Source organism: Mytilus trossulus, chromosome 1 (assembly GCF_036588685.1).
Source record: "Mytilus trossulus isolate FHL-02 chromosome 1, PNRI_Mtr1.1.1.hap1, whole genome shotgun sequence".
Lineage (NCBI taxonomy): Eukaryota > Metazoa > Mollusca > Bivalvia > Mytilida > Mytilidae > Mytilus > Mytilus trossulus.
The window spans coordinates 50,794,798-50,815,455 of NC_086373.1; the positions used below are offsets into that span (position 1 = coordinate 50,794,798).

At 32.9% G+C, this 20,658-nt stretch overlaps 1 protein-coding gene across 2 annotated transcripts in view; it reads left to right on the forward strand.

The window, feature by feature from the left end:
• Positions 1-4,105: 4,105 nt before the first annotated feature.
• Positions 4,106-20,658, forward strand: part of LOC134726708 (dynein axonemal heavy chain 6-like) — a 57,525-nt gene continuing 40,972 nt past the window's right edge. The window contains exons 1-3 of one of the 2 annotated variants that reach the window (XM_063591126.1): positions 4,117-4,395; positions 8,562-8,747; positions 9,542-10,033. In XM_063591126.1, coding sequence (XP_063447196.1) covers positions 4,336-4,395; positions 8,562-8,747; positions 9,542-9,700 — 405 coding nt within the window. In that variant the 5' untranslated portion in view covers positions 4,117-4,335 and the 3' untranslated portion in view covers positions 9,701-10,033. Of the gene's footprint in view, positions 4,396-8,561; positions 8,748-9,541; positions 10,034-20,658 lie in introns of those variants that run through there. The other variant, XM_063591141.1, reaches the window with a different exon arrangement.

The window sequence follows — 20,658 nt, forward strand, 5'->3', positions numbered from 1 at the left end:
CATATAGCGACTGTAGTCCTTTTAGGAACTTTCCATTTATGCCTATTGACATCAGTTTAAACCACATCATATCTCTATTTACAGAATCAAAGGCTTTTTTGGCATCGATGAAAAAAGCAAACGTTGATAGTATTTCGATGTTTCTATTAGTTATAATACTTGTTAGAGAGTATAAATGTTCAATGCAACCACGATCTTTTCTAAAGCCGTTTTGTTCATCGTCTAAGATGTTATTTTCTTCTAACCAGGATGATAAACGTGTGTTAAGAATATCTGCATATATCTTACAGGGAATTGACATCAGAGCTATCCCTCGATAACCTAAAGGGTCACGATAATCTTTGTCTGGTTTTAATATTGGATTAATGAGTATGTTGTTCCCTGCCGCAGGCACAACTCCATTTTCAAATGCAAACTTTATGATCTTGAATAGAATATTCACACACGAGTTGTTACGAAGAAATTCGGCACATTTTTGGTCAAGCCCGTCGGCTTTATTAAGTTTTGCTCGATAAACAGCCTTCTCAACGTCATCATACGAAATATCATTATTTAAGATTTCTGAATCCTTTCCTGAAAGATTTATTATTTCATTTTCTAGTTGATGTTGGACAGTACATAGAAAGTCTTCGTCGTACTTACTATCAGTTACATTGAATAATTGTTCATAATTTCCATGTGTCATATACTGTTTTAATATCTTTACACTAATTACCTTCTGATGTTAATACTTCCATTGGTATTGAAGAACGCCTGTCATTCGCTATTCCTAATTTACCAATTTTCTTCCAAAGGTCTCTTGTGTTGTTCTCTGTCGAAAGATTCAGTAACTCTTGTTGTTGTCGCAATTGATAACTTCGTTTTTCTCTCCTCAAAAGTTTATCGAACGCATTTCTCGATGTAAGAAATTGTTCTCGCACACGTTTCTTTTTGGTACCACATCCTTTCCATTTCAGCCATACTTTTTCGTGTTCGCAGGTTTTATCCCACAGTAATTTGAGATTATCGTTCCAATATGGTTTGTATCTTGATTTTCCTTTTGACTTCCTGTATTGGTTATCTCTTTCTGATTTTTCACCTATCTTGGATTTCACTTCATCAGAAATAAGTTCAACAAAACAACCGTAGGCAGCATCGACGTCTTGTTTCACAGTTAAATTATTTTCGATGTTTTGAATGACTTGTTCTATTTTTACTCGTACCGTATCGTCATTTAAAAATTCGTTTGGTATTGTCCGAGATCTCGATTTACTAGGAAGTTTTTGAATATCGGAGTAAGACGCTAGTGGTGTTTTATCTTGTTGATTAGCCGATTCTCTCTTGATAGAAACTGTAAGTACCGAGTGGTCAGGTATTTGGTTCATGTCCTGTAATTCTAATTCGTTGGTAATATCAGACATGATTTTAACATCAAAGTCAGTGCACATATGAATGTTTTCATGGGTTGTTATTATGAAGTCGACCACTGATTTACCTCGTTTCGATATACACGTAAAATCTTGTTTTCCTTTTCTTCCATTGAGCATGCATAAATTACAGTCGACTAGGAAATCTATTAATAAATCACCATTCGTATTTGAACTATAATCAATCACCTCTCTTGGTGTTACATCATCAACTCCTTCAATGAAATCTGAAATGTCTGAGCATCTCGAGTTGAAATCACCTACTATATACATTTGTCCAATGTTCTGATACATATATACCTGATTAGTATAAGTAAGAAGCTCCGGATCCGTTGGTTCAAACAGAAAGATTTTGAAAGCAGAGAAGACCGTTCATCTCATAACAGCATGACTTTATCAGATGACATACAAGTACTAAAAATCCACGTTAAAAATGAGGCTTAAAAAAATACTATAATTAAGTCACAGAACCGCGATGTCGAGGGTGTTTTCTAATTCATTAGAAACAGCAAAATTATGTTTTTGTTGTTTTACTAACGAACAGTGCAGAATTATAACGAAGAAATTAAAGTCGGCAAACGTTACACAACGCAAGTTCGGATTCGACCTTACATTGCTTATACTCGTTAGATAATTTCTACAACGATTTATGTACTCACAAAACATCAGCCCAAATTGTGAACGAACCGATTCGTTAAATACAAAACGATGTTTATACAGTGAGGTTACATTTTGCTTAGCAAAAAACTTGAAACTTATATAAAATCCGATCGTTACTTTTGCTTCATGTTCAGAAAACAGTTTGTTGCAACTTTAGTTATTGTTATGGAAGATATGTGTAAAAGTGGTTTTTCATCCCCTGTGACATTGCCTGAAAGATTCTTAAATCATTTTGCTGCTTTAATGACAATTTTATTTACTATGAATAAAATTGAGGTTAGAAATGGGGAATGTGTCAAAGAGACAACAACCCGACTAAACAGCATATAACAGCCGAATGCCACCAATGGGTCTTAAATGTAGCGAGGAATTCCCGCACCCGGAGGCGTGCTTCAGCTGACCCCGAAGCAAAAATGTATACTAGTTCAGTAATAATGGACGTCATACTAAACTCTAAAATTAAAATATTAAAAAATGATAGTTTTCGATATAGCAAATTCACAAGCAAATAAAAGGGAAATTCGTAAGGTGAATTTGCCGATTTTGTCTTCATTTTTTTTCCCTTTTCACTGTATCGCTCTATCCCTTTATCAATAAAATTCACAACTCTTTTCAGAAAGAAAAAGTTTTATTATATGTTTTTTTTAAATTTCAGGAATCAAATAATAAGTCCCATCATTTACGTGGTCTTAGTCAATATCCGAAACATCGTATTTGACTTAACATTGGAGTATAATGTCGTGAATCTTGTTATTTTGTTCTAGATTTCAACTTTAAGTAACAATAACAAAAGATTAAAATCTAAAGTTCAGTATAAAAGAGGCACTGAGTATACACGAAGAACAGTCAAACTCATAAATCGAAAATAAACTGACCATGCCATAGCTAAAACTGAATAGACAAACAGACAGTTGTCTCATTGGCACTCACACCACATCTTCCTATAATATCTATAAACAATAATCATGACACAACATAGAAAACTAAAGAATAATCAACACGAACCCCACCAAAAACTAGGTGTGATCTCAGGTGCTTCTGAACGGTAAAAAGATCTTGTTCCACATGTGGCACCCGTCGTTCTGCTCATATTATAACAAATCCGGCAAATCGTCTTGATTCGGTAGGTCACATTCTTGAAATGGAAGGGGATTTTAGTTACGACGTAACGAACATATCCGATATCATCTGTGAAACGGTTATTACATAACGGTCAACCAACTCGTGATGGCGGCCGTAAAATTTACGAAGGGATGATTTCAACTTCACCATTTGGAACTCTTGGCTTAATAGTTTCTTGTGAGCAGCAACCCTCTATCAAGAAAATCGTCATAGGAAATACAAGTACGGGAATATCGTATCAATTGGGAGATACATACCCCGTATGCAGGTGCTGCTGGAATGTTGCTACTCAGAAATGGAAAGTTCACAATTGGAAAGCTGAAATCATCTCTTTTGTCGCAAAGTGTTGTTTTCAACCGACTCTCATTGTCAATTTTTTAGATATAAGACAAGATATGAGGCAAACTTAACTGTATCTGTTGTATCGTTTATCTCTAGTTCAATGGGATAGATGCGTTCAACATAGTTACCAAATTTTGAATTATTTATTGAGAGGACATCATCTTTATAGCGGTAAGTAAAGTAAAAGGATATTGCTAACTTATTATCTTTCTTCCTAAGAAGTTCTTGTATGAAGTCTATTACATATTTAAAAAAGATCGTTACGTCAATTCGCCCAATTATTTTCTTTCTTTTTGATCCTTTTTCACTGTATCGATCTTTTCATTTATCAATAAAACTCATCACTATGTTCTGAAACAGAAATTTCTATTATAATTTGTTTTTAATTTCAGGGATCAAATAATAAGTCCCATGATTTGTGTGGTCTTAGTCATATCCGAAACATTGAATTTGACCTAGAATTGAAGTATTCTGTCGTGAATCCTATTATTTCGTTCTAGAATTTGACTTTTAGTAACAATAACAAAAGATTTAAATAACCAGTTCAGTATCACAAATCAATCGATTGCGTCAATTCTTTATAAATCATAAATTTCAAATACACACAAACACATACATTAGCTCAATTATAAACTATTCTTAATCTGAGATAAATTAATCGGGGAATTTCCGTTTAAAATTCAAAAATAATGTAACTAATTGGTCACGAAATGCTATATAAACTATTAAAAGTGACACAAGAGCTCAGTAGATATATATTTGTCAGTTACTAATGTAAACAATAACTCTCAATAATCGGAATAAAATGGCTACACAGAAAAATGATTCTACAGATATCGAAGTCGTTCTTAAAGATCTAAAAAAGGTAAGATTTCGTATAAAGACATATTGAATTTCTTCAAAATTAGTTTTTAAGTTTATTCCTTGCTTTGAGTCTTTCGTACGAAAACGATCAATAACTCATTTTCATTTACACTGACAACATATTTGGTTTTTACGAGAGAAATTAAATGGTAGTTTTCTCGTTTGAATTGTTTTACATTTGTCATTTCGGGGATTTTATAGCTGACTATGCGGTAAGAGCTTTGCTCATTCTTAAAGGTCAGTGTATATAAAGTGCGAATCCAGCTAGTTCATTTTTACTGTTATATGCGGGTATGTCTATTGTAGAATAAAGGATCATGGGAAATCTGTATTTGTTTACGTTTTGAAAATATCAAGTTAAGTGATTTGAAGGAAAGTGTTAACATATTTTCATTGTGATATGTCTTTATAATATACAAACATAGCATTAAAGTTCAAATAAGTGTTATAAAAGCATCATAATATAGCATATCGATTATTGAAAGCGATCCATTTTAACTATAGATGCGATGAATTATCACTGTTAGTGCAGTCATTATTACTGTAGAATTTTCAAAGATGCGAGGAATTTTTATTGTAGAATTATGTGATAAATGCACTTGCAACACATGAAAAAACGTAGTTGATGACTTTAGGATTTGTGATACATGTATTTTCAAATTGAAATACAAACTCGTCATTCATTCTTCATCAAATATATAGCTTTTCAAACTTGTAACAAAAGCGATTCTCAAAATGAAAAATTCTAGATCCGCGAATGGATACTACCGCAGAGGTAAAACCATACACATTTGGGTTATTGTGCACGAAATGCATGCTACAGTTCATTTATGTTGATTTTATACCCTTTGGAACTCTATGTGGGCTTTTTCAGCAAATAGGCAAAAAATCCCCAAACTAGTTACACGGTAAGATTCAGCATGTCAACGAATCCCAAATATCTATATTAAAGGACTTTTGTCTATAAATTTGGACCCCACAAAATTGAAAAAGGGACCAAAAATATAAAAAAAATGCATGCATCGGATACATTTGTTATTGAAGGCATGACTGTAACAATAGGATGAATATACAAAAATATCTTATTCTGGGGTCTCATTGGGGGGTTCTGATCCCGGATCCTGCTTTCTGTTTTGGCAGATTCCCTATTCCGCTTATTGTTTTGTCAGATTCCCGTATCCCGCTTATACTATGCAGTTCTCATTTTTTTGTAATTATCCGTGTGCCGCTAGACTTCATTTCTCGTTTTTCACGACACAATCATTTGACTTTCACCACTGTCACGCTTGCAAAAAATCGGCAATCCGGCGTCACGCTTATACCCAAATGAGACCCACTATTTTACTTTATTCTGACTCATATTAAGCCCATTATAAATATATTAAAAAAGTAGCGTGGATTTTTTTTATCCCTTTTTATCCCGTCTCGTTTAGTTTTTGAGCCATATATAGAAGTCGTATGTGACAATGAGACAACTCTCCATCCGAGTCACAATTTATAAAAGTAGACTATTATACGTCAAAATACGGTCTTCAACATGGAGTCTTGGCTCACACCGAACAGCAAGTTATAAAGAGCTCCAGTGTAAAACCTTTTAAACGGGAAAACAAAGGTTCAATCTATATCAAGATGTACGTAATTAGTGGTGAAGTGTCATGGAAATGGATAACAAAAAAATAAGGATAAAGATCCCTATACGCTTTATAAGAAACTAAATGGAATACATTTGAAATAAAGGTTATTTCTATTGAATTTATTTATGTGTTTTTTAAACCAAACTTTCCTCCGTAAGTTAAATTTTATCGAATCTTTTGCTCTTACTTTATCTATTGTTTGAGCAAGTCGGCTAAATTAAGGCTTTACAGCTAATTTCCTAATGCATGTAAAGCAAAACTTTGGTTGGCTTGCTTGCTTTGTTTGTTTGTTTAATTGTTTATACAAACTTTGTAAATAAGATTGACATTTTTAAATAATATGAATAGGCATAATTTAACCTGTATTTTAAATATTTGAATTAAATTGGGTGTTATCATAATGATTATCCAATAAAAGAAAAGCAAGCAAGTCAACTTAAGTCTTGCTCTACATGCTTAAAGAAATGAGCTGTAATAGATAAAAAAAAAAAAAAATTATACAGTGAAAATGCACCGCATATACAATACTAATGATTCGCTCCACAGTGAAAATGAAAGAATAGTATCATTATTCGACAGTAAACATGACTAGCATTACGAAATCATCATAGTGGAATTTAGTTAAATATGAAGAAACTGAATGACAAAACATATTCTACGTTCTACAACTTTACTAATTGTATTAAAATGAATATTTTTCACTGCAACAACATCTAACCTGTTAGTTATAAAGCACCTGCACGATCTGTTCGTGAAATGTCCTAAATATTCACCTATTTTGGTATATATTTCACATCTGGATGGCTTTAGGCGCGATAAAACCCCGCTCGCATCTCTTACTTTGTTTTATTAGTATTATGTATTTCTGAACATATACATTTTAACTAATTTTCTTCATTTTCTTCAAAAATTAAAAAAAGTTCGTCTGTTTATTTATCATTCTACATTAGACATTTATTGCATATACAGTAAAAATTATATTTTAGGATCCGCACTTTACATACACTGAAGGTCATAAGGTGATCTACAGTTGTTAATTTCTATGTCATTTGGTCTCTTGTGGAGAGTTGTCTCATTGACAATCATACTACATCTTCTTTTTTTATATTTACTCTTAAATTTGATTGGGGGGATTAAAATAATTAAGTAAATTGATCGTGATTAAGATGGAACATCACTAAACATTTCCTCAGATACAATTTTCTTATAAATTTACCAATTTTGCATTATTAGATGGAAATACACATTTGGATGAAAATAAAGAAATCTATCAGATAGAATTTTGAAATGATGTATGAAAAATACACAACATATTTTACACCTACTTCTTCTTAACTTTTTAGGCCCACTTCATACAGGAACTTCTTAGGAAGAAAGATAAGAAGTTAGCAATATCCTTTAACTCAACTTTCCGCCATAAAGATGATTTTCTTTCACTAAATATTTCAAAATTTGGTGAATATGTTCTTCTAATCTGTATTAGCTTCCTGCAATTAAGAGCACCTCCATACGGGGTATTCAATATAATGAAAACATGACAATAAAGAACTTTACACTGATCGCTAACTCACTTATTTGTTACATAATAATAAAATAAATAGTTGAAAATCTATATATAAAAAAAAAACGAAATAGCTATCCATACGTATAATTTTTAAAGATGATAATGATTTAAAACATGGACACATGTACCTCAGTCTTTCAAAAATTCATAAAATTAATTTAGAAATATTAAATGAGGCATTGCGAACTATTCAACAAGTATGATACAATGTACATTAATTAATGTTCCTTACGACCGATCATCAAAAGGTGTAACTCTGCCACGGGATGGATTGAGATTGAGAAATAAATTGACCTAATATAAAACATTTAGTGAAGAGGCATAACTTTTGAATTCTAGACAGATTTCATTAATAAAATAGAGTCACACAAGACAAAAAGGGAATGCATTCTTATTGCCTATGATATAATACTGATGATGTAACGAAAATGTACACAAATATAATCATTGTTAATTTAGAAGATACGATTATCAATGCAGTAGAATAAAATAATACACAAGAATATCTTTTAAAGATTCCCAACAAAAAAGGTTTAACTGCATTTGTTAAATTATTTCTAAGAAACAATGAATTTGGGTTTAATGAACAGTTATACAAACAAGTCATACATGTAAGCAACAACAAAAAACAGGCTCCTGATTTTGGACAGGTATAATAAGTAGACATGTATAAGCAGCAAATTAAATGTATTTGCTGGATTCAAACCCATTTCTAATGTGGGACAGGGTTTTACTGCATGCACAAAACAAATGATTAGAAGGTAGATTTTGTCTTATTGGTAGGAATAAATATTCAAATACCCAAATTGTCATGATTTACAATAAAAAGAAAATATTATCCTCCACACACATGATAATGAAAACACAGAGATATAATTTACAATTCATTTGAAATAAGAATGAGCATTAAAAAAAGTTCTAAGGTTCACGTATTGACTTTAAAAAAAAGCAACTTGTCTATACTTTCAGATAACCAAAGGCTCGCTTACAGAGCTTAAATCATTTGCAAATCCACCACAACCAGTTAAAAGGGTCATGGAGGCAGTATGCATTTTGCTTGGTAGGACTCCGTCATGGGAACAGTCGAAGAAATTACTTAGTGATGTAAATAACTTCATGCAGCAGATTCAGAATTATGACAAGGATAATGTATCTGTAAGTATAAAATGAGACCATCTGGATTTTTTAAAAATGGTAATGGTTTCTCTACTATATAGATATAGAAAGATTTGATACGAGTGCCATTGAAACATTTCTCTTTCACTCTAAGCAACAATTTATAAAAGTAAACCATTATAGGTATACGTATCTATATCTTTACTTTGATCTATAATGGTTAATCTATAAATTGTGACATGAATGGAGAGTTGTCTCATACTGAGAGTAAGTATGGTCCAATTTGTCAAAATATGCTTAAAAACAACAATGACGAACTATTCACTTGCAAGTGGGTTTTTTTAATCAACATTATGTATGCATGTTGAACTTTTCAATGCAACCACGATGAATTCATTATGATGTTGATGAAACATTCCGACACCAATAGTGATAGTAAAATTGAGAATGGAGATGGAGAATGTGTCAAAGAGACAATAACCTGTCCAACGAGCGGAAAACAGTCGAAGGCCACAAATAATGAAAAAACGTTATTGAGACAGCAGTCTAGTTATAATTTTTTTTAAAACCACAGCATATTAAAGGGGTCAAAATATAGTCTTTATTAACAGATAGGTGTATATCGAGGTGTCTACACTATATAGCAAGCTCTGCATCGTTCAGAGTCTAAACAAACATGAAAATTTTGAGCAGAAACGCCTCAAAAATAATATAAAGAAAAGAATTGATCGATAGCCTCACATGCAAAGACAAAACTTTTTAACTCTTATCTGATTATAGATTAATCTAAATCAGTGTCATAATCACCATTAATCTTTATATTTTCATTTCAGCCGGAAATAATAACAAAGATACGCAATGAATATATAAGTGACCCGGAGTTTAGTGTTGAAAAAGTAAAGAAAGTGTCGGGGGCGATATGGAAGTTATGTTCATGGGTTATTGCTATTGAAAAATATGATAATCTTAAGAAGTCTGCCGATGGAAAATAACCCACATAGACCATATTGCAGGAACAAAATGATCACAAAATGTGTATACATGGTATAATCATCACGTGGTTTAATTAAGGATGCCGTCTAAACTTTTTTTTATGAATTTGTGCTTATTTATGTATAATGAAAAAGCTACAAATTTTTCATTTTTTGGCGGAATTTCTCTTTATAAAAACAAAAGAAATAGTTGTTTTTCTTACAACCTGTGACAAATATATTGTGAATACTAATGTTCACTTCCTGGCCAAAATTATGTAAAGACAATACGAATACCTATGAGTATGAAACCAAGTGAATTATTTGACATTAAAATTGTTCGTTACAAAATAATCGTTTGTTACTTTATTCTCATATTCAAGATGGTTTAACTTATACGTGCATTATAATAGTCTCCATACTAGTTTACATGTATTTAGTTCACTGCATTAAAAACCTTCTTGTCAGAAAAATTGAGTCTCGTATAATGTTACTGGATCCCTTAATGCATTCATTTTTTAGCTCACCTGGCCCGAAGGGCCAAGTGAGCTTTTCTCATCACTTGGCGTCCGTCGTCGTCCGTCGTCGTCCGTCGTCGTCCGTCGTCGTCGTCCGTCGTCGGTCGTTAACTTTTACAAAAATCTTCTCCTCTGAAACTACTGGGCCAAATCAAACCAAACTTGGCCACAATCATCATTGGGGTATCTAGTTTAAAAAATGTGTGGCGTGACCCGGTCAACCAACCAAGATGGCCGCCACGGCTAAAAATAGAACATAGGGGTAAAATGCAGTTTTTGGCTTATAACTCAAAAACCAAAGCATTTAGAGCAAATCTGACATGGTGTAAAAATGTTTATCAGGTCAAGATCTATCTGCCCTGAAATTTTCAGATGAATCGGTCAATCGGTTGTTGGGTTGCTGCCCCTGAATTGGTAATTTTGAAGAAATTTTGCTGTTTTTGGTTATTATCTTGAATATTATTATAGTTAGAGATAAACTGTAAACAGCAATAATGTTCAGCAAAGTAAGATCTACAAATAAGTCAACATGACCAAAATGGTCAGTTGACCCGTTTAGGAGTTATTGCCCTTTATAGTCAATTTTTAACCATTTTTCGTTAATTAAAGTAATCTTTTACAAAAATCTTCTCCTCTGAAACTACTTGGCCAAATTAATCCAAACTTGGCCACAATCATCTTTGGGGTATCTAATTTAAAAAATGTGTGGCGTGACCTGGTCAACCAACCAAGATGGCCGCCACCGCTAAAAATAGAACATAGGGGTAAAATGCAGTTTTTGGCTTATAACTCAAAAACCAAAGCATTTTGAGGAAATCTGACATGGGATAAAAATGTTTATCAGGTCAAGAACTATCTGCCCTGAAATTTTCAGATGAATCGGTCAATCGGTTGTTGGGTTGCTGCCCCTGAATTGGTAATTTTGAGGAAATTTTGCTGTTTTTGGTTATTATCTTGAATATTATTATAGATAGAGATAAATTGTAAACAGCAATAATGTTCAGCAAAGTAAGATCTACAAATAAGTCAACATGACCAAAATGGTCAGTTGACCCGTTTAGGAGTTATTGCCCTTTATAGTCAATCTTTAACCATTTTTCATAAATTTAAGTAATCTTTTACAAAATCTCCACTGAAACTACTAGGCCACAATCATCTTTGGGGTATCTAGTTTGAAAAATGTGTCCGATGACCTGGCCATTCAACCAAGATGGCCGCCACGGCTAAAAATAGAACATAGGGGTAAAATGCAGTTTTTTGCTTATAACTATGAAACCAAAGCATCTAGAGCAAATCTGACAAGAAGTTAAATTGTTAATCAAGTCAATATCTATCTGCCCTGAATTTTTCAGATGAATTGGACAACTGGTTGTTGGGTTGCTGCCCTCCAATTGGTAATTTTTAAAGAAATTTTGCCGTTTTTGGTTATCTTGAATACTATTATAGATAGCGATAAACTGTAAACAGCAATAATGTTCAGCAAAGTAAGATCTACAAATAAGTCAGCATGACCTAAATGGTCAATTGACCCCTTAAGGAGTTATTGCCCTTTATAGTCAATTTTTAACAATTTTCATTAATTTGGTAAATTTATGTAAATTTTTACCAAATATAGTTCTCTGTTACTAATGGGCAAAGTTCATGATAGATATAATTGTAAGAAGCAAAATCGTTCAGTAAATTAAGAACTTCAAACACATCACCATCACCAAAATACAATTTTGTCATGAATCCATTTGTGTCCTTTGTTTAATATGCACATAGACCAAGGTGAGCGACACAGGCTCTTTAGAGCCTCTAGTTTATATGAGCTGATGCTGTAGTAAAAGTTTACCGCGTACAAGAATTATATTAATACACTTACATTCAAACTTTGATTATGAACAGTTTTTGAGACTACATGGCGGCAATATCGTAGCAATACCACGTATCAAAGAGAACAATTCGTTTACAGACTATGGATTCTAACGAACTTAACGTATATGAAATAAGAACAGATAGTTGAAAAGATGTTTTTTAACGATTCATAACATGGGTGATGTACTTTTAGTTTTTGCGAATAATTGTATGTCTACGTAATTTTACTGTGAAATAAATCGCAAGTAAATGAGTAGGTCCGGTAAGAGCCCTTTTTGGTCCCAAAATATAGCAGTTTAACAAAATTGTTAAAATGTAAACTTTTAGCTATTTATTGAAAAGTAGAATACTTCGGCTACATGAATATGGGCTGTTTTGACAATACAGTGTATATGTATTGGGTAATAGCATCATTAAGTCATGCACAATATCTGAAATCTTCACAGTTTGAGCATTTTAGTTAAATTTAAGAAGGTTTCCGTCTTAAATGAAAGTGGCCGCATTCGTGTTCATTCTTAATATTGAAATGTAAGTTGTATTTGATGATAATACATAACATATATATATATATTAAGGTTGAGAATGAACACGGATGCGGCCACTTTCATGTTTGACAAAAATCATCTGAAAAGTGACATTTTTTGGCATATTTGATAGACTTTTCCAATTTAAGCTTCACTTGTAGCGATTTTAATGACTAAATCAGTTAAAATCATTCACATAGACTTATAAAATAGACACTTACGGGAAGGATTGTGCCTGATGTTCATATGATGAAATCATAATCTTTCAGTCAGTTTAATTGAAGTCTGGAGCTGGCATGTCAGTTAACTGCTAGTAGTCTGTTGTTATTTATGTATTATTGTCATTTTGTTTATTTTCTTTGGTTACATCTTCTGACATCAGACTCGGACTTCTCTTGAACTGAATTTTAATGTGCGTATTGTTATGCTTTTACTTTTCTACATTGGTTAGAGGTATAGGGGGAGGGTTGAGATCTCACAAACATGTTTAACCCCGCCGCATTTTTGCACCTGTCCCAAGTCAGGAGCCTCTGGCCTGTGTTAGTCTTGTATTATTTAAATTTTAGTTTCTTGTGTACAATTTGGAAATTAGTATGGCGTTCATTATCACTGAACTAGTATATATTTGTTAAGGGGCCAGCTGAAGGACGCCCTCGGGTGCGGGAATTTCTCGCTACATTGAAGACCTGTTGGTGACCTTCTGCTGTTGTTTTTTTATTTGGTCGGGTTGTTGTCTCTTTGACAAATTCCCCATTTCCATTCTCAATTTTATACTTGAGTGTTTAAAAAGTGTCCGAAATCTTTTGTCAGATGAACCTGAAATTTGAGGCCAAAATGGGCCCTTACCGGCCCTACTCCTTTTATACGTGAAATGATGGATCAAAACTTCGGATACAATTTATAAACTAGATACCCTAAGAAACATTCAGTTAAAGTTAGAAGCTATTTGGCTCAGTAGTTTCAGAGGAGAAGATTTTAAAAAAAAACTGACGACGACGAATGCCAAGTGAAAACTAAGGATTTTCTTATCCCAGGCATAGATTACCTTAGCCGTATTTGGCACAACTTTTTGGAATTTCGGATCCTCAATGCTCTTCAACTTTGTACGTATTTGGCTTTATAAATATTTTGATATGAGCGTCACTGATGAGTCTTATGTAGACGAAACGCGCGTCTGGCGTACTTAATTATAATCCTGGTACCTTCGATAACTATGCCATAAGCTCACATGGTTCCCTTTGGGCCCCAATAAGCTAATCAAAATTAGAGGCGATAAAGAGCCTGTGGTGCCCACCTTGTTATATGGGAATATCGAACAAAGCACACTTTCAAGCATTGTAGACGAGAATATACCATGACTAAAAGCTCTGGTTTTTTTTTTTTATCTTTTATTACTGATATTTTAGTCTGTTTAGTATCTTTGACTTATAATAGATCTTGCCCTACTGATCATTTTTGTGATTGAGAGTGGAATTTTTTATCTATCATAAGGCTTAACAGAGAAAAACATTGTTTTCTCTCTAAACATCATAGTTTTCATGGTAAATGGCAAAAATGAAAAAAATATATATCGTATTTTTTTTAATTTATAGGCAAAATCTCCTATAGGAATTTGTCTACGGTTTTGACGTATATATGGACAATTGGTAGTGCTCATTATTCTGAAGATAAATTTAGATTAGGAGACAAAACTTGGCAGACAGGGTTATCTGACATTTTTTTAGCTAGATATCTTAATGATGATTGTGGCCATGTTTGGTTAAATTTGTCACAGTCGTTATAATTGTTCAAAATTGACTACGAAGGCCAATAACTCCTACAGTGGTCAATTGGTTGTTTTTTTTTTTTTGTTATTGTGAATTATTTGTAGATCTTACTTTGTTCAACAATTTTGCTGTTTACATTTTATTCAAGATATTATCCAAAAAAATGTAACACATACATGTAATAACAATTCGAGGCAATAATCCTTCAACAGGTTGTCTGTGGTGCGTCTGAAAATATCAGGGCATATAGGTTTTGACCTGCTGAACATTTTTATCCTGGTCATATTTGCTTTAAATGATTTACTTTCAGAGCTATAAGCCAAAACTGCATTTTACCCCCATGTTTTGTTTTAAGCCATGGCGGCCTTCTCGGTTGATGCGCGGGATCATCGGATACATTTTTGAAACTAGATACCTTAAGGATGATTTAGGCAAAGTTTGAGTTTATTTGGCGAAGTTCTTTTATAGAAGATTTTTTTGGGTAAAAACTTACATTTTTTTTCGAAAAGGTGTGAAAGTTGATTTTAAAGGGCAATTACTCTTTATTGTATAAATTGACCATTCGGTCATGTTGACGTATTTGTAGATTTTTCTTTGCTGAACAATTTTACTTACAGTGTTTATTTCTATCTATTATAATTATTACTAAAGATTATAACCAGAAACTGCAAAATTTCCTAAAATTACCAACTAAGGGGCAGTAACAGAAAATTTCAGGGCAGATATATCTTGTTCTGATGAACACTTTTACCTCATATCAGATTTGCTCTAAGTGCTTTAGTTTCAGAGCTATAAGCCATAAAACTTAATTTTACCCCCATGTTCTATTTTTAGCCATGGCGGCAAACTTGGTCGGTGGGTGGGGTCATCGGATACATTTTATAAACTAGATACCCTAAGGATGATGTAGGCCAAAATTGATTTCATTTGGTCAATTAGTTTCAGAGGAGTAGATTTTTTCTAAACATTCACGGACGACGACGACGACGGATGACGGAGCCAAGTGATGAGAAAAGCCCACTTGGCCCTTTTGGGCCCGTTGAGCTAATGAGTCAAAAGTTCCTGAGCCAATATACCTCAGGTTAAATATAAATAAAATGAGAATGAAAATGGGGAACCCGACGAAAGAGCAGTGAGAACATTCCACTCGCAAAGGTAGGCCTCAGTTGACCCTAAATAAAACTGTGTAATAGTTCAGTCACAATTGACGTCATACTCAACTCCAAAACATTTTAAATGAACTAAAAAAAAAAAAAAAAAAAAAAAAAGAACAAACAAGACTAACAAATGTAAAATGCTGAATACTTGGGACAGGCACAAAAATACGGTTGGGTAAAACATTTTGTGCGAGATCTCAACCCTCTCCCTATATATACCTATAGCCAAAGTAGAATAAAGAAACACACAGCACTACGCACAGTAAAACCCAGTTTAAAAGAAGTTCGAGTCCGATGTCAGAACAGGTAATAAAATAAACTAAGAAAAATGACAATGATACATAAATTAATAAGGGCTAATATCAGTTAAAGACATGCCAGCTCCAGGCCTCAATTTAACTTATTGAAAGATTTCCTTCATCATTTAAAAAACAGGCATAATCCCTCCTGTTAGGGTTTGTATCATACCATCATGAATTATACATGAAGAACATAACCCGTAAAATGCCAACAACTTTCATATTCCTGACTTGGTACAGACATTTTGACAAAGATTGGATTAACAATATAATTCTGAATATATAAGATGTCTGCATGTTGACTTATATTAAAGAACGTTACGATGATAAAATTCAGTAAACGTTTTGAAACCCATTGTTTTCTATTGTACTGTTAAATCAGCACCTCCTTAAAAGATAACATTTAATTTACGAATACTAAAAATTCAAACTTTTAATGACATCATGACGGCGTTTAGGGTCAGTTTCCAATTTGTTAGCAAGCATGACAAAAAAGGTGAATAACAGAATTCAACTTTATATATAACTATTAAAGGACAACGGTGTTGATTTAAAATGAAACAATTCCAGGCCGTTTTGTTTTCCAAAAAAAATATATTTCAAATGAGTAACAAGCTCCAGATCAGTGGGTTCAAACAGAAAGATTTTGAAAGCAGAGAAGACCGTGCATCTTATACAAGTTCTAAAAATTCAGGCAAAAAATAAGGCTTATTACTATACTATATATAAAAATATTAATTTTCGCGAACCATTTAGGTCACGGAAATTCCAAAATATGGCATCAGTAAGGAGAGTTGTGCAAATAATGTGAATACACAGAACCCCCATCCAAATTATCTCTAGCCAAAAGTATTTATCTTTTTCTATTTTATATGTACTAACAATATTCAATTTTTCTATAATTTCGATTAAAATATTACAAAATCTGAGTAAAAATAGATCGAATGCCCCAAATAAACATTGTTTGATTGGTTGAAGTACTGTGGCGTCGATGCTTAGCATAATAAGCCTCGATGTAAAGCACACGCTTCACAGGAATAAGGAGAGTTTTACAAATAATGTGAATACACAGATCCTCCATCCTATTTATATTTTGCTGGAAATGTTGCAGTGTTCATCATTTCTGTTTTGATTCTGCTCACAACATTCCATTTTTTCTATAATTCCGATTTAAATATGTGGAACCCGCAATAAAAATAGATGGCCTCAATCACGTAGCCTCAATGGTTTAATAGCAACGCAAAAAAATCCATTAATCATGTTGTACTTTGTTACCAGTCGGAACTACTCGGCCTTTCTGCTTGTACGAAGTGAATAGCCGAGTAGTTCCGACTGACGATGTTACATAAGCCATTCACACATACAGATCTTAGCGCTCAAATGTAATTCTTGGTGAAGTATACAGGTAACTTCGTTTACGAAAATTTATACACACTTTTTCATTAACATATTACCAGACTTTTGCATATATCAAAGATCTGTATATCCCATTTATCTCAATACTATCTCCGATGACAGAAATGTCAACTCGACCTATTCGTGTCGAAAGTGAAAATCGCATCTATTTGATGAAATAATTTCTTCTTCAACGGTTCATGCATTATTTTTGTATTATTTGATAACCAATCACATTCACGTTGCATGTTTGCATGAAAATGGTTATGTATTAGTGAATTGTAAGGGCGATGCAACATGCGAGGTCAGTGCGCGATCACGTGACATTATTATTTGTAAACAAACATGCTCCCCGTGTAACACGTGTCTGAATTATCCTTTCAAAGTGTTATGAATCTTTCAATCACTATTTCTATTTTATGATATATTTCTTTTTGTTTTTAGGTCTGCATATCAGTATAGTCCAAGTGAATTAGTAATAGTTCTGAGTTGTTGTTTTTTTCTTCATAGAATTAGAAGGTAAGTCTACATAAGTTATATTTAACTTAAGTCTAAAAAGATAACTCCACTTTCCCTCTGTATTTAAAACCGCATACTAATTTAAACAGCATTTGCTCCCCTTGAACACTAATTTGCCCCTTCCCCGTCATTTCCCTTTAAATTTGCGCAAAAGTCATACTTTTAGTCCATTTACATTAATGGCCTATTTGTGATTTTACCATCTTAACTGCAATTTTCATATTGAACACATTTGACCATTCAGTATGAGTTCCCACGTTTTTTGTCTTATATGAAGGATGTTAACTTTTTAGGTCATGTTTTCCTAAACACCTTATTGCTATTTGGTTTGAGAACACAATTAATTTGTAGTGCATTTCTTTTAGAACATATATGAAAATTAAAAAAATCCCACCCGCGCTTCCTCAATGAAACTTTTACAGTGTGTTGTACTACTTTTGGGACAAATTATATCAAAATTTAAGAAAACTTTATTGTCTCTAACTCAAAATATGAACAATTTTCTCTTTAGGGCGTCTTGAAATCTTTTGACAGCTTCCAAAGTCCTATATTTCAACCTTTTTCACCTGGACTAAATCACTACTTTCCTTTTAAATTCGGGACCCAAATTTCTTTACAGTGTAATTTCACCCCCCTACTTACAATTTGAGGCATTAAACATGGATAAATTAATTTGGAAGGGGTATTAAAATTAATTGCAAGTAACCCACTATTAACACTAGGGACTTTATTCGTGAACAACGAAAATCAAGGGACGACAATTGTGGTCTCGAACCATTTGTCTGTCTGGATTGTTAAAACCACAAAATCAGATAGTGATGAATATGCAAGTTTTCAACAATCCCGAAAAATACACCTTATCGCTATTTAATCCAATCTGGGAAAGACAGTCAAATGTACAACTCCCTGTTTGGGTCATGTGGCTAAAAATAGAGGTTTTTTAGTAGAGAGCTGAGGGAGTAAAAACTTAAGAAAGCGATCATCAAGAAACTTTAAGGGGGTGGCGGGTCTAAATCATTTATATAGGATTTCTCTATATTTTTCTATAAATGAACTTTATATTATAGTTAATAGAAAAATAAAATAAAAAAAGTGGGGTCACCCTTCATTTGCGCTCATAATCAGTCTTCCAAAGAAGCATACATTTATGTAAAAGTGTTTTTTTTTCTGTTGAAGTAATAGGAGAAATAAAGTTAATATCGAAATACATTGAAATAAAAAAAGAAATTTATTACAGAAATCGCTCAAATTTTCACAATAATTCAGTTTAAGTACAGCTTACATATGGAAATGATAACCAAACATGACATATAACCGACAAATCTGACAGGAAGTGCAAAAAAGCAGGAAACAGACATATATTTTTTTTGGCCTAAAAGTCATCTGGGGCCAACACAAATTTATTGTTTTGAATGATTTTTGTACCATATGATAAAGTAACAACTACAAAAGGTAACAAATAAAATTTGTAATGAAAAACAAATGTTTATTTTTTTTCTGAAAATTTTGTACCCTCGAGGCTCCTTAATATAGTATGATCCACTTTTTTCGAAATTAAAATTGAAGTTTAAAGTTTTTACGGTAAGGGACGACATCAAAAGATCAATGTAAGATAAAAAACTTAATTCAAATAGTTTGGGGGTTGAACTGCTGCAAAATTTGGTTATCTGACATTGATTTTTATACATATCCATATGGGTCAATCAGTTTTTCCCAAATTAAGTTAAGAAGGGGGTAGGGGGGTCAGTGAAAAAACTATGTGAATTAAGTTTTTTATCCTTCATTGAACTTTTGGTGTCGTCCTTAAGTTAAAACAGGTCTCATAAAAAAGTATTATGTGCATCAGTGTAAATTTCATGAATTCTTAAATCACATGTATATAAATCATGGACTATAATTCTTTATAGCAATATCTGTTAGCCATTTAGGGGTCTTTTGCATTTAAAGTTCAGATTAAGTGGGTTCATTTTGCGAAAAATGACCTCAATAAAAAGGACAATATATATATAGACAATATATACTCAAAAAATGGTATATCAAACAGAAGACAAAAAAGGAAAAATATAGTGAATTTTGGAGAATTTATATTATTAAATGTACATGCATTTGAAATATTTAAGATCCATGGTGACCTAGCTACCAGTTTAGAAAACAGTGATTTAAATGCTAGTCTATTAGAGGGATATTTCATTTTCATTGGAAGTAGATATAGAATCTTATTTTATCATGAAGTCCAATTTGAAATCCCGCTAACATGTTTAACCCCGCCACATTATTTATGTATGTGCCTGTCCCAGGTCAGAAGCCTATCATTCAGTGGTTGTCGTTTGTTTATGTGTTACATATTTTTTTTTACATATATAAGGCCGTTAGTTTTCTAGCTTGAATTGTTTTACATTGTCTTATCGGGGCCTTTTATAGCTGACTATACATGTATATGTGGTATGGGTTTTGCTCATTGTTGAAGGCCGTAGGGTGACCTATAATTGTTAATGTTTGTGTCATTTTGGTCTTTTGTGGATAGTTGTCTCATTGGCAATCATACCACATCTTCTTTTTTATATTTGGGAATGAAGATGTAGTAAAGGCTGAATGCCAGTTTTAGTCTTATATATGTTCTTTAGTCTTACATGTATATAATTACATATATGTATGTGTACATATATCACTGATATACATGTAGTGGCAATGATAAATAGACACTGACAAGTCTTCAATGGTGGATCCAGAACTTTTCAGGGGGGGGGGGGGGGGGCAGTCATGCTTCAGTGATTGATTCCCTATATAATCAACCAAATTTTTCCCATAAAAAAGGGGGGGCCTGGATCCACCTATGGTCTTACAGTAGATAACATTTTATAGTTATGAATATTTTGTCAGTTGACTAAAACTAGATGGAGGTGTGTGTTCTTATTTCCAACAGAAGGACACTTAACCTATATCA